Source organism: Apis florea, unplaced genomic scaffold (genome assembly GCF_048593485.1).
Source record: "Apis florea isolate Af1SG1 unplaced genomic scaffold, ASM4859348v1 contig_1615_pilon, whole genome shotgun sequence".
Taxonomy (NCBI): Eukaryota; Metazoa; Arthropoda; class Insecta; order Hymenoptera; family Apidae; genus Apis; species Apis florea.
Genome location: NW_028256416.1, coordinates 546,798 through 560,397, shown reverse-complemented (window position 1 = coordinate 560,397; position 13,600 = coordinate 546,798). Strand labels below are relative to the sequence as shown.

General features: G+C 28.9%; 4 protein-coding genes across 8 annotated transcripts in view; 2 read left to right on the top strand and 2 right to left on the bottom strand.

Annotated features, from left to right (window-relative positions):
* Positions 1–151: 151 nt before the first annotated feature.
* Positions 152–4,770, top strand: Sec23 (transport protein Sec23). Of its 2 annotated transcripts, XM_003690280.3 has the most exons (12): positions 152–363; positions 487–769; positions 853–939; positions 1,017–1,263; positions 1,324–1,573; positions 1,641–2,291; positions 2,368–2,521; positions 2,597–2,748; positions 2,819–2,993; positions 3,060–3,281; positions 3,448–3,468; positions 3,950–4,770. In XM_003690280.3, the coding sequence occupies exons 2-12, from the start codon at positions 491–493 to the stop codon at positions 4,037–4,039; spliced, it is 2,328 nt and encodes a 775-aa protein (XP_003690328.1). In that variant the 5' UTR covers positions 152–363; positions 487–490; the 3' UTR covers positions 4,040–4,770. The 2 variants fall into 2 exon arrangements, with proteins under 2 accessions (XP_003690328.1, XP_012345534.1); XM_012490080.2 differs by lacking the exon at positions 3,448–3,468.
* elm (calcineurin like EF-hand protein 1 elm) lies at positions 3,267–6,653 on the bottom strand. The gene is made up of 4 exons (XM_003690318.4): positions 5,694–6,653; positions 5,165–5,428; positions 5,004–5,097; positions 3,267–4,898 (listed from the first exon to the last, which is right to left on the bottom strand). Exons 1-4 carry the CDS (start codon positions 5,758–5,760, stop codon positions 4,754–4,756), a joined length of 570 nt encoding a protein of 189 aa, XP_003690366.1. The 5' UTR covers positions 5,761–6,653; the 3' UTR covers positions 3,267–4,753.
* LOC100867674 (protein transport protein Sec61 subunit gamma) lies at positions 6,552–7,553 on the top strand. 2 transcript variants are annotated; one of them, XM_086905526.1, is made up of 4 exons: positions 6,552–6,688; positions 7,016–7,122; positions 7,192–7,294; positions 7,374–7,553. In XM_086905526.1, exons 2-4 carry the CDS (start codon positions 7,029–7,031, stop codon positions 7,381–7,383), a joined length of 207 nt encoding a protein of 68 aa, XP_086761652.1. In that variant the 5' UTR covers positions 6,552–6,688; positions 7,016–7,028; the 3' UTR covers positions 7,384–7,553. The 2 variants fall into 2 exon arrangements, with proteins under 2 accessions (XP_086761652.1, XP_086761659.1); XM_086905533.1 differs by having other exon boundaries at positions 6,650–6,819.
* Positions 7,554–7,853: 300 nt separating this feature from the next.
* Positions 7,854–13,600, bottom strand: part of Atf3 (Activating transcription factor 3) — a 24,217-nt gene continuing 18,470 nt past the window's right edge. The window contains exons 2-4 of one of the 3 annotated variants that reach the window (XM_003690333.4): positions 11,524–11,785; positions 10,842–10,978; positions 7,854–10,578 (exon numbers count right to left, since the gene is read on the bottom strand). In XM_003690333.4, the coding sequence (XP_003690381.1) occupies positions 10,144–10,578; positions 10,842–10,978; positions 11,524–11,761 (810 nt within the window). In that variant the 5' untranslated portion in view covers positions 11,762–11,785 and the 3' untranslated portion in view covers positions 7,854–10,143. The remainder of the gene's footprint in view (positions 10,579–10,841; positions 10,979–11,523; positions 11,786–13,600) is intronic. The other 2 variants (XM_086905502.1, XM_012490525.3) reach the window with 2 other exon arrangements.

The following is a 13,600-nucleotide window of genomic DNA, read 5'->3' as shown; positions in this document are numbered from 1 at the left end:
TTACTGCATTTATATATTTTTTATTTTTTCATATATCTTTTTTTATAAAATGTATATATTTCTAATTTTATATGGTGCCCAAATTTTGTTTACTACAAATATATGTACATATATATATATTGTATAAATACGAATACCGCCTTTGACGTTAGACATTGTACGCATGCGCCATAGTAGTTCTTCCAAGCTTCAAGTGACGTGGCTTCAATGACGGCACGAGTTGTACTGTTACGGTGAAGTAGTGTCCTTTTAATTCAATTGTAAAATAATGCTGTAATTATGAGAACTTGATAGTAAAGATTACTTAAAATTATCTCAAGCTTATAATTAAAAGTACACGATAGTCATCGTTGACTTAATTAGGTATGTTTAACCTAAAATCATTTATTATACATTCTTTACACTTGTCACATATTTAAAAATTATATGAATATTAAGAATTAAAGTTGAATGTTATTTTTATTATTTGATATTTCTTGATTACAGCAACATGACTACTTATGAAGATTTCATTCAACAAAATGAAGACCGTGATGGAATACGTATTACTTGGAATGTTTGGCCCTCATCACGTGTAGATGCCACTAGACTTGTTGTGCCCTTAGGAACACTTTATCAACCGATCAAAGAAAGGCCAGATCTTCCACCAATACAATATGATCCTGTTCTTTGTACAAGATCTACATGTAGAGCAATTTTAAATCCATTATGCCAAGTCGATTACCGTGCTAAATTATGGGTGTGCAATCTATGCTTTCAAAGAAATCCTGTAAGAATTAAATCATATTGATTATAAAATTAAATATAATTATCTTGTAATAAAATAATATTTGATATGTAATATATTTTTAGTTTCCTCCACAATATGCTGCTATTTCAGAACAACATCAACCAGCTGAATTAATTCCAAAGTTTTCAACTATTGAATATACCATAATGGTAAACAATATTTATATCAAAATAAAATATTATTTTTATTAATCTATTATATATTAATTATTATTATTTTTGAATAGAGAGCACAATGTTTACCACCCATTTTCTTACTAGTTGTGGATACATGTATGGATGACGAAGAATTAGGTTCTCTCAAAGATTCTTTACAAATGTCACTTTCTTTACTTCCACCTAATGCTCTAATTGGTCTTATTACATTTGGAAGAATGGTACAAGTACATGAATTAAGTTGTGAAGGATGCAGTAAAAGTTATGTTTTTCGTGGTACTAAAGATTTACAACCAAAACAGGTTCAAGACATGCTAGGTATATTTTTATAATAAAATATAACTATATAGAATAGATATATATTGTCATAACTTATAGGTATAGGTCGGCCAATACCAGGTCAAAATCCAAATCAACAAAGAGGACCTGGTGGACAACCATTACCAGCAGCAAATCGTTTTTTACAACCTGTACATAAATGTGATATGAGTTTAACAGATCTTTTGGGAGAACTTCAACGAGATCCATGGCCAGTCGGGCCAGGAAAACGTCCATTACGATCGACGGGTGTCGCACTAGCCGTTGCTACCGGTCTTTTGGAAGCCAGTTATGCTAACACAGGAGCCAGGTATGTGTTTCGATTATAAATTTTTTATTCAAACATTTTGAATAAAAATATACGTTATTATTTTTAGGATAATGCTATTTGTGGGTGGACCTTGTTCTCAAGGACCTGGTCAAGTCGTAACGGATGACTTACGGCAACCTATTAGATCGCATCATGATATTCAAAAAGATAACGCTAAACATATGAAAAAGGCAACTAAACACTATGATTCTCTCGCGTCACGTGCTGCAACAAACGGTCATATAATAGATATCTATTCGTGCGCTCTCGATCAAACCGGTCTATTAGAAATGAGACAATGTTGCAATTCAACTGGTGGTCACATGCTTATGGGAGATTCTTTCAATTCTTCTCTATTCAAGCAAACATTCCAACGTGTGTTTGCTAAAGATCATAAAGGCGATTTGAAAATGGCATTTAATGCAACATTGGAAGTGAAAACGTCACGAGAAATTAAAGTTTCCGGTGCGATCGGGCCTTGCGTATCTCTAGGGGTAAAAGGATCAAGTGTTGGAGAACAAGAAGTAGGATTAGGTGGTACATGCCAGTGGAAATTCTGTTCCCTTACACCTTCTACTACTACAGCATTATTTTTTGAAGTTGTCAATCAACATACGGCACCAATTCCTCAAGGTGGAAGAGGTTGTATTCAATTTATCACACAGTATCAACATAGTAGCGGTCAACGAAGAATCAGAGTTACTACAATTGCTAGAAAGTATGTTAATATATTTATTAAATTTTTGTTATTGTTAATTTTTATTATTTTTTAATCACAATAATTTTGATTATAGTTGGGCAGATGCATCGACATCTTTACATCATATAAGTGCCGGATTTGATCAAGAAGCAGCCGCTGTTCTCATGTCGCGTTTAGCTGTATTTAGGGCAGAAAGTGACGATGGACCAGATGTTTTAAGATGGGTCGATCGTATGCTTATTAGATTAGTTTGTATCTTTTACTAAATTTAACATTTAATATAATATATATAATATTTCTAACATTAAATATTTCTTTTATAGTGCCAGAAATTTGGGGAATACACAAAAGATGATCCAAATAGTTTTAGGCTTGCAGAAAACTTTTCTTTATATCCTCAATTTATGTATCATTTGCGTAGATCGCAATTTCTACAAGTATTTAATAATTCTCCCGATGAAACTAGTTTTTATAGGTTAGCCATTATATTTTCATGTTTCAATCAATTGAAATATTATTACTAATTAAAATTTTAAATATTATAGGCATATGCTCATGCGAGAAGATTTAACAAATTCTTTGATAATGGTACAACCAATTTTGTACAGTTATGGATTTAGTGGTCCTCCGGAACCAGTTTTATTAGATACATCATCTATTCAGCCAGATAGAATTTTATTGATGGATACTTTCTTCCAAATCCTTATATTCCATGGAGAGGTAGTTATTTATCATTGTTTATAAATAATAATGTGCTTGCAATATATATATATTAATTTATTACAGACTATTGCACAATGGCGTCAATTAAAATATCAAGATTTGCCAGAATATGAAAATTTCCGACAATTATTGGCAGCACCTGTTGATGATGCTGCTGAAATATTAGCCGAACGGTTTCCTGCACCTAGATATATCGATACTGAACAAGGTGGTTCACAAGCAAGGTTTTTATTGAGCAAAGTGAATCCAAGTCAAACTCATAACAATATGTATGCTTATGGAGCGGTAAGTGCATTATTTAATATTTTTATTCTTAATAATACAACATTTTCAACATCAAATTTATTCATATTAGATTATTTTATTTATTTTTCATTTTCAACGAATTAAACATTTTAATCAACCATATGTAATTAATAATCTTTTCATGTCATCGTGATCCTGCAACCAGGGGATGCCGATACCCAGTGGGGTGTGTTTTACATTCATTTGATAATTATATTTTTTTTCTTTATATTTGCTTTTATTGCTTTGGTAATGGAATTAGTGGGGAAAATTTAGAAATTTAAATAGTTAATATTTCTTGTCTATACAATAAAATATTTTTTAACAATAGTAAAAAGTAACTAACAAATATTAACTATTACTCCAAAACTATCACTATAAAAATATCGATATTAAATCGTTTTAAATTATCTCACGTTATTTAACACAATTTCACTATATAAGGCAAGCATAAAATTCTACACACTTTAACAATTTTTTGCAACAGTATTATCACAATTCACTGGTGGTTGGCATCAAAAAAATCTTTGTTCACAAAATACATTTTTATGAATTATAATTAACTTTAATCTATTTATTTATTTATTGGTTTAGCAATAAAATTTATGCTTCTCTTCATTTTATTGATTATTAATTCTAATTTTTAATTAATTTTTATTGTAATTTAGGAAAGTGGAGCGCCTGTCTTAACTGATGATGTCAGTTTACAAGTATTCATGGAGCATTTAAAAAAATTAGCTGTGTCATCCACAGCTTAAATTATTATGAAAATACAATAAATATTCCTCATTGTTTTGCATATGCAAATTTTAATGCTTTGGAATATAATGAGGTACCGATAGTTACAATCTATTAAGAAAGATAAAATAAATGCAGTAAGAATTTTCATTATAACGAGAATGTATGATTAATTAAATATAATTCCTCAATATTTTTTTTGAAGTCAAGATATAATTCATGTACAAATAAAATACATAGTATTCGTGTAATACATATTTTACATTCATGTTTCCCATTTTTTTAATGTGTCATCAATAGCATAACTTATTTTCCAATAGTGCTTGTTTATAGTAAATGTTATCATATTTTTTTTTTTTTGGAAAATGTAAGCAGTATAACAAGACAAATAATAAATTAAATGTTGTAAACTGTAGGTTAACAAAATCTGTAATAACTGTGGAATTTATATATATACTATAAATCGTAAAAACATATAATTGTATCATTTTTTATTAATTAAAATTACAGCTGTTTTAATAACAGTTTTAAAAAAAAGGAAATTTACTATCTTACCTTTCATTGTATCATTAAATACTGAACATAACTTCAACTTTTTTTCATGTAAAATAAATGAAGATACATAAGAAAAAAAGAATTGTTATATTCATTATTATTATTATAAATTATAATAAATTTTAATATATATGCCCAACACATCAGCAAATTGTGCATTATTTAAAGAAAAAAATAAATTAACTAAGAAATCGTATAGACATTTTTTGTTCTACATCTGTCCTCTCTAATGCTTTACAAAACTCTTCAAATGAAATCATTCCATCACCATTTTCATCAGCCTCTACTATAGTTCTTTCCGCAATACTAGTTAACTGTTCCTCGCTAAAATAAATGAGATATTTTTAGATGGATTAAAAAATAAGCAAATTATATAAATTATTTAAATTTATTTTATTTTTAAATAATAAATTAAATTATTTTTGTTACCTAATATTTGCACCAACCATCATATGCAAAATAGCTAGTAGTTCATCTTTCGATATTAAATCATCATTATCCAAATCATACATTTTGAAGGCAACTGAAATATAAACAAATATAAAATAACTTTTAAAACTTCTTTTGATTTTATTTTATTATTAACTTACATTTTAATTTCTCTTGTCTAGAATTTAATCTATTAGGACTATTTTTTTTAATGGGTCTGAAGTGAGCCAGCACTTGCATAAATTGTAAGAAATTCACTCTATCATTACCACTTTCATCAAAGAAAGCATTTACAATTCTATCACCAAGAGGATTTATTGCCAATTCTGGAATTCTAAGGAAATCTTCTCTACTAAGAGTTCCACAATCTCCACGATCAAGACTTGTAAAACGACTATATAAACGTTCAATCTGATTTGGTGTAACTATAACACAAAACAAGAATTTAATCAATAAATATATTATTATTGCATTTTAGGTAAATATTATGTATATTAATAGTTAAATAAATATTCTCAAATATAAAATAAATATAGTAAAAAATATATATGATCATTATAAATTTCATAATACGAAATATAATATATAAAATATATTATAAATTAATAATTAAATATTATAGATTATATTTTAAACAGTAACAAATTTGAATGTTTTTTTGAAATAATGTATTTTATAAATAAAACTTACATCCAGTTGCTTCTTGGATTTGTGCTATTTCTTCTTCGCGTAGAAGAAGGCTAGATCTATTACCCATATTTTTTTTTATGTAATTAAAATATTTTTAATAAAATAATTTAATAATTTTAACTTAATCTAAATATATTAATTCATATTTAATTTCTTTATTTCAACATGTACACTTTTATATATGATATCCTAACATTTGACAAATAATCACAAGTGTCAAAGGTTACTGATGAAAAAAAATCTCAAGACTGATATACAATATGTTATTCCAGTAGACAAATTTCATATATACTTAACATTAATATATTATGCTCAAATAACTTTTTAAAGTCATTTTATTTAAAAAAAAAAATATTTGATACAATATTTTTTGCAATTATTTCCAATATATTATAAATTTAATAATAATATTACAAATATAACAAATGTTATAACAAAATTTCGTACCAAAATTGAAATAAAAAAAATTAAATTTTGTATTCTAAAAATTCTATTAATTATTATACAGTTTCCACTATTATATTCCCTAGTATAGGGATTTATGCACAAATATTATTATATAAAGAACTCGAAATGATTTTATATGCATTTATTTTATGTAACATCATTCATTAATATTTTTTTTCGCTATTTGATCTTTATTTTTCATTTAATGAAAATTCATTATATTAAATAAAAAAAATTTTTATTTAAACATTCATTTTTTATATAGGAAATTATTATACGATTTCACATGAACTATTATAAATTATTATGTAAATTGTTTAAATATTGTTTCAAATTTAATTAATATTACTGTTAATATTATTTCACAACATTTTTTTCAAGTTTAAAAGATTATATATTCGTGCTATGACTTTATAATTCCAACATCAGTGATCAGGAAGTGACGTTCGTATAGCATAGTGTCCACGTAGCGCCTCAGCTTCTGACGAGCGTAGTTTTTCGTACGTCAAATATAACAGTTTGTGAAGCGTTCTTCATTTATACGCATTGTGAGTACTGTGTTTTAAAGAAAAATTTTTTAATCTTTTCAAACAAAGTTAAGAAAAAAATTAACAACGCATTAATGGACAATTTTTGTAACCTATAAGTTATTTTCTGTTATTATCGAGTCCAAAAATTAGTATGTTTATTTTTTTTTAATTGAAGTGATATATATCAATTTTTTAGATATACTATAAGTTTAAAAGCACATGTAATTTTGCACACCGCTCGTATAAAATTTTACACGAATTCTATCAGTTCTAATTATAAAAATTAAATATAAATGTTTGTGGTATGTCGATATAAACTTCATTACACGAATATTTTATTTTCAGTTACACAAGTACAATGGATCAAGTGAAGAAACTTACCGAACCTGGACGTCAATTTGCGAAAGATAGTATTCGTCTTATTAAACGATGCACAAAACCTGATAGGAAGGGTAAGTTTATAATAAATGATTATTTTCTGAATTTTGTTTTATTCTAACTTGTTGTTTGGTGATTTTTAGAATTTCAGAAAATTGCCATTGCCACTGCCATTGGTTTTTGCATAATGGGTTTTATAGGATTCTTTGTCAAATTAATTCATATTCCAATTAATAACATTATTGTGTAAGTGAATTTGATTATATATTATTAATGTGTAGTTATCTTTAAATAATTATATTGATATGTTATTTGTATTTTTCAGGGGTTCATAAACTTATCGAATAAGTATATTTAAGGTTTAATAAGATTATATTTCCTTCCCTCCTTCCAAAGTATCTTTATTTATAAAATGAAATTATGAATTTTGTTTTGAATTGATTGTGACTGAGATATGAGAATGTAATATTAATATTGAATTCTATAATAAAATGTGTGTGTAATATTTGTTGATAGTACATTTTTTCAATATTTACATTTTCATTTTTAAATTTATAAAATGATTGTAAATAAAAATAAAGAATAGATAATTAGTATATATTGAAGGCACTTTTATTTAAAGAATAAAATTTTTCTTTAGGTTACAACGATAAAAATTTTGTCAGCCATTTTTCTAATTTCAATTTAATGTATTCTTTCTAAAGAAAAATAGCTGTCGCATGGAAAACCATGGCCAGGTACTCAGTAATAAAAGACAATAGTACGATTTTGTTACAATGAATAAAATCTTATATATTGTTTACTATTTTGTTGTTGAAATTATTCTGTATTTATTCTCTAGAAAAACTTTGTTTTTAATACACTTTGCTAAAAAGACAACGAACCTATGGCCAGATACGATAAGCGAGTGTATCTGGAATTTTAATAATGGCAGTATGTATTGGATAGAGCAAACATAATTATATCAAAATAAATTCTATCTTTTATTTTTAAAGAACCATCAATTTTATATCTAATTTTTTTTATTTAAAAAATTTTTTCGAATATTCCATAAACACGATCGGAATATTTTTTACTTAAAATAAAATGCAATACTTTTAAAGAATTTGCATATTAAAATTTATTGCGCATTTTTAGCATGTCAATAATATTATCTTTTTGGTTCCTCTTCTCAATATGTTAAAGATAGAAAAAATTTGTATATAAATATAAACTTTGTTTCAATACATTTGATATACTATTACTTTCAGAACTTTGCATTAGTAAATAGACATCGATAATATATATTTAACATGTGTATTAAACTATTAAATACTCTCTTCGGGCAACTTAATAAAATTTATATAAAAAGCAAATATATATATAAATATATATATATATATATTTTTATATATATATATTTAATGTATGTATATGTATAGCACCACACGTATGTGACTATTACGTGTTCTTCCTGCATGTTAAAGAAAAAACATTCTTAATGCTTGTGCACGCTTTTTAATCTCTTGCCAGAAGAATAAAAGGAAGACTTTATCTCACTTCACACATTTTATGAAGTGCAAGAAAAATCTTTTCCTTCGTTATATCAATCGGCGGTAACATTCCAAATGAATAAAAAGTATCTTTTAATCCATGGATTAGAAAAAAAGCGTTTCACTATTAATCGTAACGTTCGGCTAAATATTAAACTAGCTTCTGTAAATTGCAGAACGCGTAAGCGTAGCCCAAAGTGCGTTTATTAATTTCTTTCCACCGATATAATCTTTTCATAAAAATAAAAATATTCTCTGATCGATATTATCTGATGGTTCTTTGGCATCCTTGTCGCTATTACTTCGTGTATTAAAAAATTTCAACGATCACATGATCAGAGTTACAATATAAAAGAAAAATTAAAAAATAAAATTTTTTCGTGCAAACGCACCGAAGAAGGGTAACTACCCACAAAATTGAGGTATGTCGTCGGTCATTGTCATTAATCGTCATGTATATATATCATGTGTTTGTTAATTGTAATGACGCGTATGTGTTTGACATGTGCGTGTCTGCGAGTGTATACGTATATAATAATATATGTAATCTGTATAAAATATGCACATTTCACAGTATTAAATATATCGTTACGATTGCTCGTATAATTATAAGTATCCTTTGAGAACGCGTCACATAGCGTACACGTCCCAATGTACGAGAGATAGTCGTAATCAATATCAGAAGACTTATTATATGTTGAGTTATACAAATTATACTTTTTTTTCTCACTGGTAAATCGAGAAAAGGCGGCCGCATAAAAAATAATCGACATCTGATGCGAACCGCCATTTGTAAAAGAAATTCTCGATTTTTACTTAAAATAACGAAACACCTTTGCAATGCTCGACTATTTTTTATGATTATCTTTAAATTTTCGTAAATATTTTTTAATACAGAAATTAATACGAATTAAAATAAAATAAAAATTTTTTTTGTTCTTTTTCTCTTTGTTTTCTTTTAAAATTCATATTGCATCAACATATTAATACTAATAAATCGAGTATCGCAAAAGTAATTCGTTTCTATCTTATATTTATTGATTACATTAATTATATTTTAGAATGTCACAGTATTTATTTTCAAGGAATTGGTTACTTACTTTCAAGAAAGGGTTATTCTTAAGGAATGTCTTCAAGCGTTCTACATCGAACGTTTCGAGTGCAAAGGGATGTGTTAAGAAATAGAAGGAAAAAAGAAGAAAGAATAGGATGAAAAGGAGAAATAGGAGCGCGTTGTTATTAAAGTATAATCAACTTACAAGCTATAGACTTGCGATTATAAGAAACGGGAGATTCGGTTCACCGGAAGTGTTAAGAATCTTCGAAAGAATCTCAAAAACATACAAAATTCCTAAATTATCTCGACAACGCTTCCATCAATTAAACAGATGTTTCTACTTTCTCGTGTCTTCTTGGAATGCATACAACTGTTTCTTCACCATCAAACAAACATCAGATTCTTAATGGAACCATGTATCATCTTCTTTAATCGGTAAACCAAATCTCCACGGAAACTACTCTTTAAATGGCGCGGTAGGCATTGTTACAACGTTGATAAAGCTACTAAACCGTACAACCTGCATCCGAGGTTGGTACGAATGGACTTCCTTGTCGATAAAAGTCAGCTTCATACTCTTCCACTTTTACCGGATATTCCGTCACACAATTCTGAGGCTGGTTCAATGCTGGTGGGGGCTGCACGAAATTCTCCTGGTAACTGGGTAGCTGCAAAGGTTCTGCAAATTGTTGATACGAATTGTCTGTGCCACCTTGTTTCAGACAAGTCGGTCCATGCAGACTTAGCATGTCTACAAGCCTGCGCCTTTGCGTCTCCAATTCTTGAATCTGCGACTTCAAATCGTGGTTTTGCGTTTCGAGGATTTCTGACTCGTGCACCAAAGTCACTGTTTTTTCACGCTTCTTCAATCGACACTTGGTAGCAGCTATCTTGTTTCGTTCGCGCCTTCTTCGACGCCTCTCCTCATCCTCTGGCGTTAGCTGCAAAAATTATTTAATCAATCTAAAATGTTACGATATTTCTGCAATATAATATGAAAATAATGAATATATATCTTATGGTTTAGCGATTGAATTCTTCTTGATCAGAGCAATAAATAACAGGAAAAAAATTGATTGGAATAAATGTCCGGTTTGACTCGAAAACCCGTGAAATCGATGAAACGACGACTTACAGCGCGAATTGCCGGACATCACGACTGGCTTTATCGTTTAAACGAGAACATTATGTGAAGATTTCTTACTCCACCGCGGTTATTGTTGTTGCCCGCTTCTTCTTCCTCCTCGTCATCCGCACTCCCATCTTCCTTCTTCGTCTTCTTCTTCGTGTCATCCCCGCTTCCGTTGGCTCTTCTTTTCGTTTGTAGCGTCAACTTCAATCCTATAAATATATCAGATATTTAATCACACAAATTGTCATCGAAGATGAGAACAAAAAAACTTTTCGCAATATATATACATGTAGAATATAACTCATTAAAGTAAACTATGATCCATATATAAAAGAAAAATCATCGATTAGATTTGTATTGATATGCAATCGGAAAATTAAATTCTAATGTTTTGTATAAAATGTATCCTTTTCTAGATATAAAAAAGAAATGTTGTGATTAAAATTTTTTCCTTTAAATCATTTTGTAATTTTGTAATAAAAAAAAATATATATATATATATATATTATCAATTTTCTCAACAATTTTTTTTTTTTTTCAGAATACATTAAATCACCGAATAAGAATCACAACTATACTTTTTCCTACCCTTTTTCTCTTCTAAAAGATTCTCCTACCATATATCAGAATCACCATTAAATCCTGGATAACCTTGGATGTATCGCGAGATTCGGGGGGAAAGAAAGAAGAATAGCAAAAAAATCTGCGGAGAGAAGTTGGTAGGATATTATCAAGGCCACCACCGGATGGGTACCTTCTTTAATGAGCTGACTACAGGTGTGCTGAACACTCGGTGGGCTCGGCTCACCGCTGCTAGTCGAATCCGTACGATCCCTGCTCTTCTCGTTCGTGTAGCCCTCGAAGGGATTGGTCATGGCGATGAGGGAGTTTACGATTTCCGGTGTCCTTGGTGTGACCTCGGCCGCCGCGACACCGAGAAGACTCGCGGCAGCCGCCGGACTAGGATTCACGTTCACATTCAGGTTGTACATGATCGGTTTAGATTACCATTTAACCTGAAACAAGAACAGAGATTAAGAGTGCGGATGTGCGGTTGATAGTTCGAGTTGGTTGGATGTGAATTAATATCTCTTTGCTCTTTACATTCGAGTTTCGTTGTTGCGCTGCGGAGAGAACACTTTTCAGAATTATTTTGTATCAAGTAATCACGTATCTTTATTAAATAATTTTTTTTAAAAATTTACTTTACTTTTGTCTCGGTAAATTTTTTTTGAACAGATTCTGAAAACTTCCAGCCTTTTTAAAAAATTAAACAGGTTTGATAAAGGATAAAAGAGAATAAATGATAGATGCTATATCTAGAGAATAAGATGTATAGGGATGAAGGTTTTTGGCCGAAGCCCAATAATACATTTCACTTGTATTCTCTGTATTAAAGAGGTCCAGATATTTCTTTGCAATTTAATGTCTATTTTCAAAATTTATTTAAAAATCTTCAAACTGTTTAATGCAAAAGTATTTAAACTGTTTGCGCAAGTTTATTTATCGAAAATTAAAGAGCATAAGTTTAAATTTTTGGAATTGATGACTTTGTAAAGAAATTTGAGTTTTATATCATCAAGCTTTTGAAGTTTATTTGAAACAAATAGAAAATCGGAGCTCTTTCATAAATGTTAGAAGATTTTATCACGTTAATAACTTAGCATCTCATAACGTTAACGATTCTCATCGTTTTTTAAATAATTATTTCCGTTTGGAACAAAAGAAAAACAAGTTGTATCGATCACGCTTCTTCGTGGAATTATTTAATGAGATTGTTCAAGAAAAATAAAAAATAAAAAAAGAAGAGAAAAACAAAAATAAAAATTTTTTCGAAACATTTATACCATTTTTTTCGTCGATTTATCTTCGATCAAACCTATTTAACCAGAATGCACGAAATCAGTTGTCGTTGATAAAAACGAAATTTTTCTTAATCTGCGGCTAAGTTCTCGAGGAATTTCAAATGCCTGATAGCGCCAACATCCTTAATTGCGGTTTTTTCCGGGTATCAAATTGATTGAGGAAGAATAAACGTGATGGAAGTTTGCAGTTATTTTCAAATATTCTTAAATATGTTTTAAATATGTTCGATCGCCACTTAAAAATTTAAATATCTTTCAATATCTTTTTGTTGGATATAATTCGTTGATCCGAGCGTTGAACGAATTAACAAATTTTCTAGGCTATTGAATGATGCTTTAATGCTGATTTATTAAAGTTAACCGGATCTCTGTTCTTTTTATTGTGCATTCTTCTTTCCGGGGAACAAGAAGTTTATTGATACGGCCTTGAAATCGTGGCTATTGAGCTTGAATAAATGCGAGAACAATGTTGAATTCAAATCCGCTGATAGCGAAAACCGGAAACCAAAGATCCTTATCGATTAGTCAGTGTGAGACCAATATTTTAAATATCAAAATGCCACCAGTAATAACATAACGTAACAATTGGTTGGGGAACGATCAAAACAATCGATTATTAATCGTTAAATACGATTAAAAATTATCGAGCGAGGATTAAATATTAAAAAAAAAGAATATACACATTTGGAATTTCCAAATACATCGAAGAATTATACTTCAAACGCGATAAACATCCAAACGTGTATAATTCGAATCTACTTGGTTATATAAAAAAAAAAAAAAAAAAAAAAAGAGAAAAAAGAAGAAAAAAAAAACTCACACAAATTCCAGCACAGGAAGTTCCAAGGCAAAAAAAACAAAAGTTACCATCGCCTTCCCTCCTCCAACGCATCCTTCCATAGCCTCCGAAAATCACGATTCTCGTTATCTCTCGCACAGAATCTGCCACCTTCCGGTAACCTTTCC

What these genes read in the sequence shown, in the direction of transcription:
- Sec23 (XM_003690280.3), top strand. Translation starts at nt 491, where the DNA reads ATGACTACTTATGAAGATTTCATTCAACAAAATGAAGACCGTGATGGA. An exon ending in TATGCTTTCAAAGAAATCCT is followed by an intron (nt 770 to 852) that starts GTAAGAATTAAA and finishes ATATATTTTTAG; the next exon opens with TTTCCTCCACAATATGCTGC. An exon ending in ACAGGTTCAAGACATGCTAG is followed by an intron (nt 1,264 to 1,323) that starts GTATATTTTTAT and finishes CATAACTTATAG; the next exon opens with GTATAGGTCGGCCAATACCA.
- elm (XM_003690318.4), bottom strand. Translation starts at nt 5,760, where the DNA reads ATGGGTAATAGATCTAGCCTTCTTCTACGCGAAGAAGAAATAGCACAA. An exon ending in AATCCAAGAAGCAACTGGAT is followed by an intron (nt 5,429 to 5,693) that starts GTAAGTTTTATT and finishes TTTGTGTTATAG; the next exon opens with TTACACCAAATCAGATTGAA. An exon ending in ATGGTTGGTGCAAATATTAG is followed by an intron (nt 4,899 to 5,003) that starts GTAACAAAAATA and finishes CATTTATTTTAG; the next exon opens with CGAGGAACAGTTAACTAGTA.
- LOC100867674 (XM_086905526.1), top strand. Translation starts at nt 7,029, where the DNA reads ATGGATCAAGTGAAGAAACTTACCGAACCTGGACGTCAATTTGCGAAA. An exon ending in CACAAAACCTGATAGGAAGG is followed by an intron (nt 7,123 to 7,191) that starts GTAAGTTTATAA and finishes GGTGATTTTTAG; the next exon opens with AATTTCAGAAAATTGCCATT.